We start from the raw sequence: 12,609 nt of genomic DNA, 5'->3' as shown, positions 1-12,609 counted from the left end.
CAGCCCTGGTTTATTGCATGTCCTAGTGACAAGCTCTCCTTTGTCACAAAAACAAAAGGCTTCCCAATCACTGAAATTTGCAGATGAAAAAAAAACAACAAAAAAACCCCAACTCAAACAAAACAAGCTGATAAATAAACAGGGATTGAGAGGTTCTTTAACAGATAAATTGTGTTTGTTTTTTAAAACAAAGACAAGGCTTTTTTTTGAGTAGTGCCAATTTAAATTGGTTGGGCTGTTTCAAGCAGTGTCCATGGCAGGTTATGTTTACTCTCTTTTTAAGAGGTAATCAGAGCATCTTTAATTGCTGAGCACAAGTAGGTTTCAGCTGGGTATTCTCATAAAATGCTTCATCCAGCCTGTGCTGAACAGACCTTGCTGATAAGAATATGGTGATCTACTAAAGCTTCTGCTATCCCATAAAAACCCAGGATCTGTTTTATAACAACTCCATGCAGATTTGCAGTGGAAGCTCTGTGCTTACTGCACGGTGGCTCTAAATGAAATGTCATCACACACAAAATCTGATTAAAGCAAAAAATCCCTCTATGTAAAACTTGCTTAACACAAACACTCGAGAGCCCTGGAAAAAAAAAAAAAAATTAAAAAAAAAATCCAGCCCAGCTCAAAATCTGATTTTGACAGTATTACAACAACTCACAGTCTCAGGTGGACTTACATCACTTAATAAGGCAGTTCTGCTGTTCCCTTGAAGTGGCTCCCGAGCCACCACCAGATGCAGGGATCCTGTGGATTGCTGGAGGAGGGCAATGGCGTGCTGATGGGAAATGTTCTGATCCAATGGCGTGCAATTAATGGCCAGTATGTGGTCATTTTCCCTCAGTCTTTGATCCCTTAACAAAACATTGAAAGCAATTTTTTAATGCAGCACAGTGACTCCACATCAGGCTCGTGTAACTGAATTGTGAACACGTAAAATACACAGTCCTGCGAGGTTAAATGTTTGTATATTTTAAAAATCTGCTTATTTAGGGCGCCTTCACCAGCTCACATTGAATCTACACTGTTCCAAACTGCCCAGCCACATTTTGTTCCAGCTTTGTCGTGGTACAGAAATTCACTCAGTTCTTTACTTTGATTCTATTCAAAATTTAATTGCAATTCCCTTATCCTTTCTTGATGATATTGAACTACAAAGCAGAAAAAAATATTTTTGTAGTTACACAATAAACTAGGAACTATTCTTCATTATGTTTAGCACTACATGATGCCATCTCTAACAACCCACAACTCAGGCTCTGATGCTGTTTTGTATCACTATTTAATCTAAGGATTGATGTGCTGCATATTTATATTTTAGTTAAAATTTATAGTATCAAGGTTCAGACATGAAACTTTCTTGGAGCAACGCACAGTTCGGTTGCTACCTTGAGATAATATAAATTTCACAGTTAATTCACCCCAGTGATGAATTTAGATTTGTGACAAGAGAGAAACCATCACTCATCTCCTTTGTTAAATATTCATTCTGAGCACGAGACCAAACTGTTACATAGACAGACACTGCCTTCAAAGCTCTGTAGGAATCCAAAAAAAAGTCTCCAGGAGATCTTGTCTCAGAAGCAAAATGGGAAGCATGCTGGGGAAATTTATAAACTCCGAAACAATATAACTGCACATCTTAACTAAGGCATTTGAAACTTCCTTTTTATCGTGCCATGTTTAAGATGTTTCCCAGAAATCACTTTCTTCGAGCACTAACCATATTTCAGATTCTCTCATCAAAGAAAGTGAGCAGCAGGTCATCAAATCCTAAAGTGAGATATTCACCCTCCTTTGACATCCGGATCAGTCCATCTGTCTCCACTTTGAAAGAGCTTTAATATGCTTTTCTTTAAGTGTTCTCTGGTGTGTTCTCTGTGGGCCCATCGCCATTATCATTCCAACCTCTCCCCACTCTTTTTGTCATCCTGTGTTGGCACTTCCTGACATGTGTTATTTAAAAAGTGACACCAATGACTTGAAATCTAGACACATTTTCTTGAAACATAATTCCAAGCACTGCATTTGTCTCATGCCAACTCTTGTGGTTTTACAATTGCATTTTATTTTTAAAGGATTGCTCTGTCTTTTGTTGTTGGGTGAAAACCCACAGACAATACAGGAAGAAACTGCCTGAAGCCTCGATTCTATGATGACATCTGTGCAGGGATCTGTCAGGAGAAGTGGATCTAAATTTACACAGGAAACAAACAGTAAAACCAGCTATAAATAAGGCATTGTCAGAGGCATATAAATAAAGGAAAAACGAGGCAAAAAAAAAAAATCTTTCATGGACAAAATGCATAAAAATTAAAAATGGAATCTAATTTTTATTTTCTTTGTAATTCTTTTTCTGAGCTTTCTTTTGTTTTTTTAATCAGGACTCAAAATTCTCTAAAGTGAGTCATGATTTCTGGAAATTCCATTTATGAATGCCTTGGACATTTAAAACTCATCTGAAAACCTGATCCTCAAAACATGAATCCCTTTTAGCTGAAAAGCCAGAATTCAAGATACCACCAGCAAAATATCCCACCAGATAACCCAGACAAACATGTTATTCTGATAGAGTTTTCAACGTGAAGGTCACGACTTTTCCCTTCATGGAAAATACAATTTCCCAACACAATTATGAAGATCTCACCTGTCAGCTATGCTTCCTGGCTGGACTTCCTTGACAAAGATACCAACTTCTCCCAGGCTGGGATTTTTAAGGGCAACCACACTAAATCCAAGACCTCCAACAGAAGGTTTATCAATCGTTATTGATTCTATTTGTCTTCCCTAATAAAACAGAAGATAAAATAATTTACTAATTTTCAGTGAAATAGAATGAGCTAGTTTAAAATGTATGAACACTGTGAGAATTATTCTCCTCCTAAGACTAAACAAAAGCAAGATACTGAGTATGTTATTTCTATAAAAGCTCCTCCATTTATTATTTTTAATATAGCAATGTATTGGATATGCAAGCACTCTGAGGTTCTGAAACCTCAGGGAATTTAAGAGCTACTTTCACACTTCATTCACATTATGAGATGAATTCCAAACTGGATGAAAACTATGAACAAAGTGCTGTCTAGAGCAATATATTTGGGATTTCTGGAAATGCTGTGTAGCTGAACTAAATTACTTGTCTTTTGGCTTCCCTTGCTTTTAATGCTGATTTTTAGGTGTGCATTCAAAAGACTGAAGCTTTTAAATAAAGAAATTAATTTCCTTCCCCTCTCTGCAGCTTCACACTTAATGCTAAAAAAAGTTTGCTTTTGCAACTGCCTGTTCTAATACAAGATTTCTGGGGTTGTTTACTGGGAAATATTACTGGGAGAATGCACTCTTTATATTCCAAATAACATGCAGCCTTTACTGCTAAATCTTATCTCTGATGAGTTAATGACACCCTAATGAGAAGAGTAATGCTCAAAATACTACAGCTACATTAAGGTAGTCAATTAGCAACAGTTACTTAATATAGAAAGGCATGACTAAGCAATTAAACTAATGGTTCAAAATAACACATAACAATACATTTGTGCTATAAATGCCAATCCCACATGGGTGGAAGTCTGCACCTGTACAAATCCTTAGGGAATTTGGTACATCTGCATCTGTCTGGCAAAGTTAAGAGATACTAAATAAAGAGTTAAATATTACATGCTGGGGTTTTTTTTAATCCTTTGCACTGTTCATAAAGTTGGTACATTTCCAATTTAAAATGTACTTGATAAACAAGTGCTTCCATCAAAACAAGATTCTGCTGAAAATGCCCATTTTCAATTAAGTGTCATCAAATACCAAAAATGTTGTCTGGCAATTGAAATTTCCTTGCTACGTTGGTGTGTTTGGTAGAAAGTAAAACAGAAAATTGGCAGTGGAAGTTAAAAAAACAAAACAAGCCACCAAGCCACTTCCTATTGCTGACATTATCTTCCCCAGGGAAAAGTTCTCAACACTTCTACTCTCTCTTGGTTAGGAGGCACCATGCTTCCAGAAACACAACAAAAAAAGCAGTGTGAAATGCTCCAAAATTAAAAAAAAAGTTTGGATCACTAAACCTTAGAGCCTTACCTTTGCCATTTGCTGGATGATCATGTTAAATTCATTGACTCCCAGGTTTGGAGTGAAGGCTGATGCTTTGGGTCCAGTGCAAGGTGTCCAAGCATTGACTGATTTGTCAGCAAACACCAACAGCCCCCTCTTGGTAAAATCAAAATCTACTGAGCGGTCAGGAGGCATGTAACTGAGCTGTTGAAAATGAACAAAGACGTGGAAAAACAACTGAAAACAAAAGAAAGGTTTTTCACAAATACCATTTCATCTGCAAGGTGACAAAGGAGCAAAAATACCTGCATTCATAGATACCCATTCACACAAATATACTCACCTGTATAAATCAGGCAGTGTTAATACATAATCTATAACCAAGCTACCATATCAAATTTAAACTATTTTTCAGGAGTTCCCTGAATGTTTCAGCCGTGTTTTTACATTTTTCTCTGTTTCTTTCATGCTTCTCCCCTGCCCATGCCCCTTATCCTCTTTTCACCCTGCAATTTCAGAAACAACACATGCAAAAGCACCAAACACTAAAGAGGCTTTCAACCTCTGCTGCTGCTATTATAGAATATATTCTATATAGAATATATTATATTCTGCTATACAGAATTTTGGCACAAAAGTTCTAATATTTTGAGACATTCAGGAGCTTGAGGCCTGGTTTGTATTATCCTCTCCCCAAAGAGAGCCTAGGGTACAAACTGCCACTGAACATGTTATCGCTGCTAGAACTTGCACTTCTAGTCCTCACTGATAATGAAGAAATGAAAAGCATTCCTACTGTGGAATAAAGTGGAAAATCCCATCCTGAATGAAGCTGCCCATGCTTAAATAGAATTTCAAGAAAACCTAAATTTTCTAGGTGTGAGAATTCTGAACATTCTGAACACAAACCCCACTATGTGACAGATACATTTGTATTTTCATATATTTTTTAATAGCCTGCAGACATGCATGCAAGCCTTGGATTGCACAGCCACCACCAGGCCAGCCAGGCAGGAACACCTGCAATACATCTGGCAAGGGACAGCCTTGTCCCCCTGGCACCCACCCTGCTGCAATTCCAGCTGGGCACAGTGACAGCAGAGACAGGGATTGCTGCTGCTCAGTCCCTGGTTTTAAGTTTGCTGATGATTTTAACTTAACTGCAGCGTGAGACCTGTCCATGCAATTGTGGCATGGACACCCATGGACCCATGTCCACAAAATCAAGTGTCACTTGGCTGTATAAACCAATATAAACCAACCTGCTGAAGCCAAGTCATTTTAAAACTCACTTGGGAACAGCTGCATCAGAGCTTGGCAAATCTTCAGGCTGGGTTTTCTACACCTTACTTCCCAAAGCAGGTTAAGCATTCTTGCAAAAATTAGCAGGAACTAAGTGATGCTGTCTTTTAGGGAGGAAAAAATGCTGCCAGAGAGCTGATAAACAGCACTCAGCTTCTGTGAAAAACAAAGGATCCCAGTTCCAACACTGTTCAAGACTCCAAACACTGGAGCTGATGTCTTTTGCAGATGTTTTTTTCCAACACAACCCTGCCTCTCCTGCATCCCTTTCAAAGCACGTTGCCCCATGACCTCTTGGTTGCAAAACCACTTCTCATTTCAGCAGTGCCTCTGCAGACACCAGCTCCACAGAAGAAAAAAAAGGCCCAGCGCTCACTAACACCACGTCACAGCTTATTAACGAGAGCGCCCTCGTTAACACACGCCTACACGTCCTGATTCAAGTTCCACTCGCCCAGAGTTATCATCACACCAACAACACTAATTTTACACTCACTTGCTCCTTCAGCTGCTTGATGGATTGCTGGAGAGTCAGAATCTGGTTGAACAAGGGGCTCCTGAGGGTGTTCCGTAGGACAGCCAGGTTTTCCTGGTGTTGGGAATCCCTTTTCTCCTGCAGTTTTGCCTGCAGCCGATCCAGGATCTGCAGCACCTGCTGCTTATCTGCAGAAATAAACAAATGAGACCAGGTTAGGAATGGAGCTTCTTTGCTCAGTGCTCAGCAAAAAGAATCATTTTCAGACCACATACCTGCTTCTGGATTTTCGGGCATGTTGAGGGGTATTTTTGGAATTGTTCAGGATAACCTGGCTGAGGTTTCAAAGAAAAAAAAAATCAAATTAATAAATGATAGATCTAAACAGAATAGTGACATTTGATAAATGCATTAATACTAACTGCAACAAATTTAATAAAAAAAAAATACTACTATCCCAGTTGTTTACCCCAAGTATTTAACAAAGTTCTTGACAGAGGAAGGAATATGAACAACTCTTCCAAATATGAATAAAAATACAAGTTATGAAAATAAAAATGAAAAGGAAAACTGAGACACAGATATGCTCAATCAAATTATTTTGAACATTGTCATTGAAGCTGTGATCTTCACAGATCCACACAGAGCTAAAATCTACCTATTATTTAGAAGATGCTTTCTACCTGATCATTCATAGATAGCATTCTTATCATGTTAATTCAGCCCTGCTGGATGGCAATATAGGTGAAACTTTGTGTTTCCCCATAAAACAATGAAGTTTCGTCCACTCATGGGACAGCACAGAATTAAAACCCAAATTTGGGCTTATTAATCCCTGTTCAAACACATTCCTGAGGAAAGTCTGTTCTAATCACAGCCTGATTTACAACAGGTGAAGGAAGCCTGTTCTCCTGCAGGCGTTTGCCTTTCTCTTTTCTACGTACATGAACATCAAAATATCCTTTATTAATCTTTTAAGGAGTGGAATAACCTTTATCCAGCTCCTCCACTATGCCAAATAGAACTGGTCTCCAACAGGGGCTGAGGCCTAGATGGCAGTATAAAAACAACAGACTTGCAATTAACAGAGATGATAAATTTGTACCCTTGCTTGCATGTTATTAAGTTGATGTGGAGCCTGTCATTCTGAAATCTATCAAGGCAGCTCTACCAAACAAGATTCCTTCACTTACTACAAGCTCCTCTGAAAGAAGTCAGCCATTTAACAGCACAATTTACATAATTTTAATTCTATCCAGTATGTAAGTGTGTAATTTCAGAATAATATATTTGGAATTACTTTGGAACAAGACTAAGCCATATCCCTCTCTCTATATAAAAGCTTTTTATTTATTTTTTAGTCTTGCAATTCAAGAGGGGCAAGGGTCATATGGTGAATGTTACAGCAGGGTAGGCACATTCCAGGGGCTCTCTCCCAGCAGGACCTCTGATCCTTTCAGCTCTGCCTCTGATGCTGTCTCTGCTCACACTGAAAACACCTGGAATTCTGTGAGGATACTGTTCTATTCACCAAAATATTAATTATGCAGGTGAGTAGCTTCCCTTCTCCTGCAGAATCAGGTTGATTTACCTAATTGAAAAAAAGAAGAGGATGGAGGCGTGTCACAAACCACAATTGCAGATTTATGCACCCTTTGCTGTGCATTTCTGAGGAGCTTTGGCTCCTGCAGGAATTCCTGCAGAACTCGGTGGGTTTGTGTGATTTCCACTCAGGGCCAGGCAAAACGAGTCACTTTGCAAGACTCCTAACAGACTTAGGAGGTCATTTTAAATCAAACTTGTAGCAAGAGTTGAAGCAGCAAACCCATACAACCCCCTGAAAGATTTTCAGGAATGCATCTGAACTTTGGAAGTGCTGCAGCTTTATTTTCTTTTCCATTCGAAGTGAAACACTTCTAAGAGCACAGCAGCCTTTGATTCTGTGCTGAGAGCTGATTCTGAAGAGCAGATGAAAACACCATTTCCTTACACACTCCTGAGTCTTCATTAAACCCAAAAGACAAAACTTAACCTCCTCAACTGAAAATATGGCATGAACCTTAACAAATCAGGACAAAGAATATGGAAATTTGTTCTTTCTTGCTGGTTTAACTTCTCCCTATTCACTTTCTTCCTGTTTTTCTACCTCACATCAGCAGTGAAAGGAGGAAAGCGAGTGAACCAAAATGAGAAAGGGATGGAAAATAACTCCTGTGAGGTAAAGTGGCTTGAAACACCTTTAAAGGAGCAGTAGGTTGAGGAAAAGATTAAACCCAGAGAAGAAATCCAGCATGGCAGGAAATAATGACGACTCGACAGCACCATGCCCACCCAAGAGCCACAGCCAAGAGGCTGGTCCAGCTCCCCAGCCCTCTTTCATGCATTTATTCTTCCCTTTCCATTTTCCATTCAGCTAATCCCACAGTGAGCTGGAACAAGGAGCTAATTACTCAGAAAGAATCCTTCACGTTTTGGTGGGGTGAGCTTTGTGCCCAGTCAGCTCCGAGCTGCCAGCACTGGCAGGAGGGGGACAAGAGGGGACAGGGGTGACATGTCCACACCTCACAGCAGGACCAAACTGCACCACCAGAAACACCCATCCCCAACCCAGAACAGCCTCCAAGTGCTGAGCTGACCATCCCCAAAATTAATCTTTTTCCCTTTGCTGAGGCTGTAACAACAGCAATTATGACAATGGGGACTGACCCGAGAAAATTGGAGATTTAAATTTAAGGAGAAGAATTATAGGTAAGAGATCTTGGCTCCATCAGGGCAGAAGCTCCCTGGAGAAGGAGGTACAAAACAGGAGAAAAAAAAAAGATTAAAGAAAGTTTCAGCTTCTTGCTTGAGCTGCTCCAAGTGTTCCTAAGAGTCACTGCAGGCCACTTGTGCCAGTGGAAGCCCAAGTGGATTGCAGGTGGCTGAATAACAGTTCAAATTTACACATCACTCTGGGGTTCCTCGTGATCAGAGCTGGCCTCCAGACAGCTTGCAATGCTTTTTATTTTTTTGTTTTTTGTTTTTTGTTTTTTTGTGCAATATGTTAAAACCACACCAAGTATTTTTCTATTCTCCTTTCTTCCATAAAGGGGAGGGGGTGGGGGTGGAATTCAAGCAAACAGCTCTTTCTGGTGTGAAGGGATCCTTGAAAATATAAACTAATTTACAGTTCTCAAGTCATGGATAATTGAGGGCAGGTCTCTAAGACTGGCTTTTGGGCACCAGAGAAACTCACAACTCCATGTATTATTGATCTCTATGTTTAAGTCCCCAAACAGTTTATCATTAAACATTTTCCAAACACACTCTAAATCCAGGCAGTGTCAGCAAACAGTTGATAAATTAGAAAGTCCATTTCTAGGTGTTAATTTTGAAGAATGATCCAAAACACTTTGGTTTATCCTGTTAAAATCAGTTCATGCACTCCACATCCTGCTTCCTTAGCTCCAGTCTCCAACTTCTGTAGGCATTTATTTATCTTATTGGAAACCTCAGTTCAACACTTATGTCACAACTTCCAATGCAACCATAAAACCATCGAGGAAATGATGAATTTCAGAAGGTTGAGTGTTTTGTAACCCCAGAACAGCATCCATCTGGGGTTCCACTGTCTTCACTTCTGGGAGCTGAACTCAACGCATCCGAGGGAGTGAGAAAGCTTCAGAAGGTTTTGTACGAAATCCCAAGACTTGGATCTTCTTCAAAAGCAGCATAAGGGAAAAAGGAATTCCCCCATGCTGGTGCCAGCAGAGGGTCATCAGAAGAGCTGAAAGGTTTAAGCCTTCCATTGCCATCACCCCCCTGCCAGATGCCTGCCACTTGCACGGAGACACGGAGCGCTCAGCCCCAGCACATCCCAGAGCCAGAGAGGAACACAGCATCCCATCAGCAGCCTTGACAAACACCTGCCCTCCACAAAGGGCTGCTGGAAGGTGGAAATTGAGACCTTTGCTGCTGGGGTCTGGAGAAGGACACAGTTCAGCCAGCAGAGATTATTCAACCCATTTTTCCCCACCCATCCACAAATGCCTCTGCCCCATGTCCTTTAGTGTGGCTTCCAACAAACTGTATCCCTTCAGGAAAAGTCCAGCCTTGTGGGATGTTCTCCCCATTCAGTCTGGATGGAACTCTTGGAGACATTAAAACCCACAAGTGCTAACTAACTGCTGCTATTTCTCTAAGGCTTCTAACACAACCAGCCTTAGCAGCCTGCCACAGGAACAGCCAAAGGGCTCATCCTGATCCAAAGTCACCTTTCTGCACTAATGCAGTTGGAATTTTTCCTGGCCCTGTTATCATTAGATATGGTGCATATCGTCCGTCCTCCTCATCACAGAGACCTCTGATTTGGAAAATTTCAGTTTAAAAGTTGGTAAAAGCAAAAGCAAGGAAAACCAGTATTTGTTAGCATGATCTTAATCCTAAATTGTCCTAACATGTCATCAGCTGAACTTCAGCTATTCAAAATTTTATAGTTTACATGCCATCAAGTGACTCCATACTGTGAAAAAAACACTCTTCTAACATGTATTTTCCTGTCCTACATGTTATGCTCAGTTTTACCTATAATGTACAGAAAAATTCAGTCAGACCAAGCATAGCACATACACACCTTTCCTCTGTAAACACCTCTGCTCTGTGCAATGCTGCAGGACTTACAAAAATGCTGTCGAGTACACACCAATTGCTCCAGGCACTTGAAAGAAGGAAAAAAATACTTCTGTGAGTACCTGAACACAGATACAGCACACATCTCCAAGGTGCAGTGGGTCACAGCTAAATATGGTTGAAAATAATAAAAAGTACTGCATGGACAGGCTGATTTTTACACACGTTCAGTGACTGCAGGAGGAGGAAAGTGAAGAAAACCCAGCACTCTGTGCCTGTGATCACCAGTGTCAATGCAGATCAAGAGAAGCCTTACTCTCCAGGCATGGTAAATTTAGCAAGCAGAACCTGAATTCATGTGGATTTCAGCCTCTAGGGAAGCGCCAGTGTGGGTTCTCTGTCGTCTAATGGGAGCTAGAACTCATGCCGAAGCTGCTCTCCACAAAGCAAAAAACATGGTCTCAGAAACCTGTTCTCATGGAAAACTCATTTCCAATATCTAAATATTGTCATTCTCAATAAATCCTAGGTACTCTGGTGACAGTGTACACAACTAACAAATCACTTCATGGGGAACAGAGCTCTTAGGCCCGGAACCATGCTGAACTTCCAAAGGTCAGAAATTAAATAGGAATGCGGAAGAACTGTTTTCCCATTAACCACCTGTAAACAAAGTAAAAACCTGCTCTGCTAAGAATCTCTGGACTGACAGGCACTTGATGGGAAGTGTTGCAACAGGTGTGTTACTTCCCTCCTCTCCTCATCCTGAGCCAGCCTCTCCGAGCAATGGAAACTTTGCACGACACCAGGATGACTTCAGTGCCACGGAGAGCCTTCAGCTGCCGTCAGGAGTCACACAGCCCTGCCCTGCTTTACTGGGCTGTCAGGGACTTGTCCAGGTCCCTGGGGCCAGAAGGGCTTTCACGTGGGGATGTCTGGATGACTGCAGGCTGGTATCCTGGCCATGGCTAGTTGGGAACCCGTAGAGAATTCCAGGATGTGTCAGGTTAGAAGGAACCACAGTTGGGTCATCTGGTGCAACCTCCCTGCTCGAGCACAAGGTACAGGACTGAGTCCAGATGGATCTAGAATGTCCCCCCCCGTGAGCGAGACTTCACACTCTGCACAATCAATTCCAGTGCTCTGCATCAGTTTCTACTCACTGCCTCCTGTACTATGGCTTGGCACCACCTGCCAGAGCCCAGCTCCATCCTCTTGGCAGGTTGGAATACATGTCACAGATAAACACAGGCTTTTACCCCCTTTAGATATTTACGCAAACATTTCACCCGATGATCCACACCGCCGTGTCCGAAGGGGAATTCACTCCTGCAGCAGCAGAGCCGACTGTCCGTGCCCCCCTCCTATCTCACCCCACTGCATCCCACCCCATCCGTGCCATTCCCGGGGCGCTCGCGGTACCTGCGGGCGGGAGGCGGCGGCGGGGCTGCCGGGGGCGGGATGCGGGATGCGGGGAGCGGCGGGATGCGGGGAGCGGCGGGATGCGGGGAGCGGCGGGATGCGGGGAGCGGCGGGATGGCCGGCGGCGCTCACCTGGGCGGAAGCGGGAAGCGAGGGGCGATCCCGGCTCACCTGCGGCGCAGGAAGCCGGGGCGGCGCGGCAGGAGAGCCGCCTCCCGAGGGACGGCCGGGCCTCGGCCCCTCCCGGCTCCGCGGGGCAGCGCTGCGGCGGGACACGGGCTCTGGCCGCCGCGGGAAGTGCAGGGCTCGCGTTTCACAGCCCAGTTCAACTTTTTAGTCAATTTCCAGGTGAGCCTGACCCGCCAGCCTGACACAGTTTGGATCGGTCCTGTGGCCTCCAGCCTTCCCACTGAAAGCAAACCGTGTGTGTAAATATTGTAGAAAAGCTTATTTTTCCACTTATTTGCGGCACATCGGTGTCCAGACTCAATGATGCTCTGTGATTCTATGTTTTGAATTCCCTACGGAGGGGCACGTAGAGCCGGCTTGCTGTGAGGGCTCGGTTTCCTTTGGACACAGGGGTGTAGATGTGTGTATAATAATACTTTTAGAATAATATTTTTTATAATAATATGCTCTGCTCAGCCTCAGCGGCACAGCCCCCACCACTTCACAAAAGGGAATGGCAAAAAAAACATGGGCAAACTCGGATGGAGTAAAGGGATTGCAAGACTTCCCCCACAGCTCCCCAAAACACA

General features: G+C 42.4%; 1 protein-coding gene across 26 annotated transcripts in view; it reads right to left on the bottom strand.

Annotated features, from left to right (window-relative positions):
• PATJ (PATJ crumbs cell polarity complex component) overlaps positions 1-12,609 on the bottom strand; it is a 141,018-nt gene that overhangs the window by 126,110 nt on the left and 2,299 nt on the right. For 6 of the 26 annotated variants that reach the window (XM_086901795.1, XM_086901804.1, XM_086901791.1 and 3 more), the window contains exons 2-6: positions 6,097-6,156; positions 5,843-6,009; positions 4,072-4,248; positions 2,648-2,787; positions 680-854 (exon numbers count right to left, since the gene is read on the bottom strand). In XM_086901795.1, coding sequence (XP_086757921.1) covers positions 680-854; positions 2,648-2,787; positions 4,072-4,248; positions 5,843-6,009; positions 6,097-6,118 — 681 coding nt within the window. In that variant the 5' untranslated portion in view covers positions 6,119-6,156. Of the gene's footprint in view, positions 1-679; positions 855-2,647; positions 2,788-4,071; positions 4,249-5,842; positions 6,010-6,096; positions 6,157-10,433; positions 10,518-11,705; positions 12,102-12,609 lie in introns of those variants that run through there. The other 20 variants (XM_086901803.1, XM_086901790.1, XM_086901807.1 and 17 more) reach the window with 10 other exon arrangements.

Source organism: Cyanistes caeruleus, chromosome 9, assembly GCF_971803275.1.
Source record: "Cyanistes caeruleus chromosome 9, bCyaCae1.hap1.1, whole genome shotgun sequence".
NCBI classification, from domain to species: Eukaryota; Metazoa; Chordata; class Aves; order Passeriformes; family Paridae; genus Cyanistes; species Cyanistes caeruleus.
The sequence above is the reverse complement of the archived record's forward strand: the minus strand, read 5'-3'. Positions and strand labels throughout refer to the sequence as shown.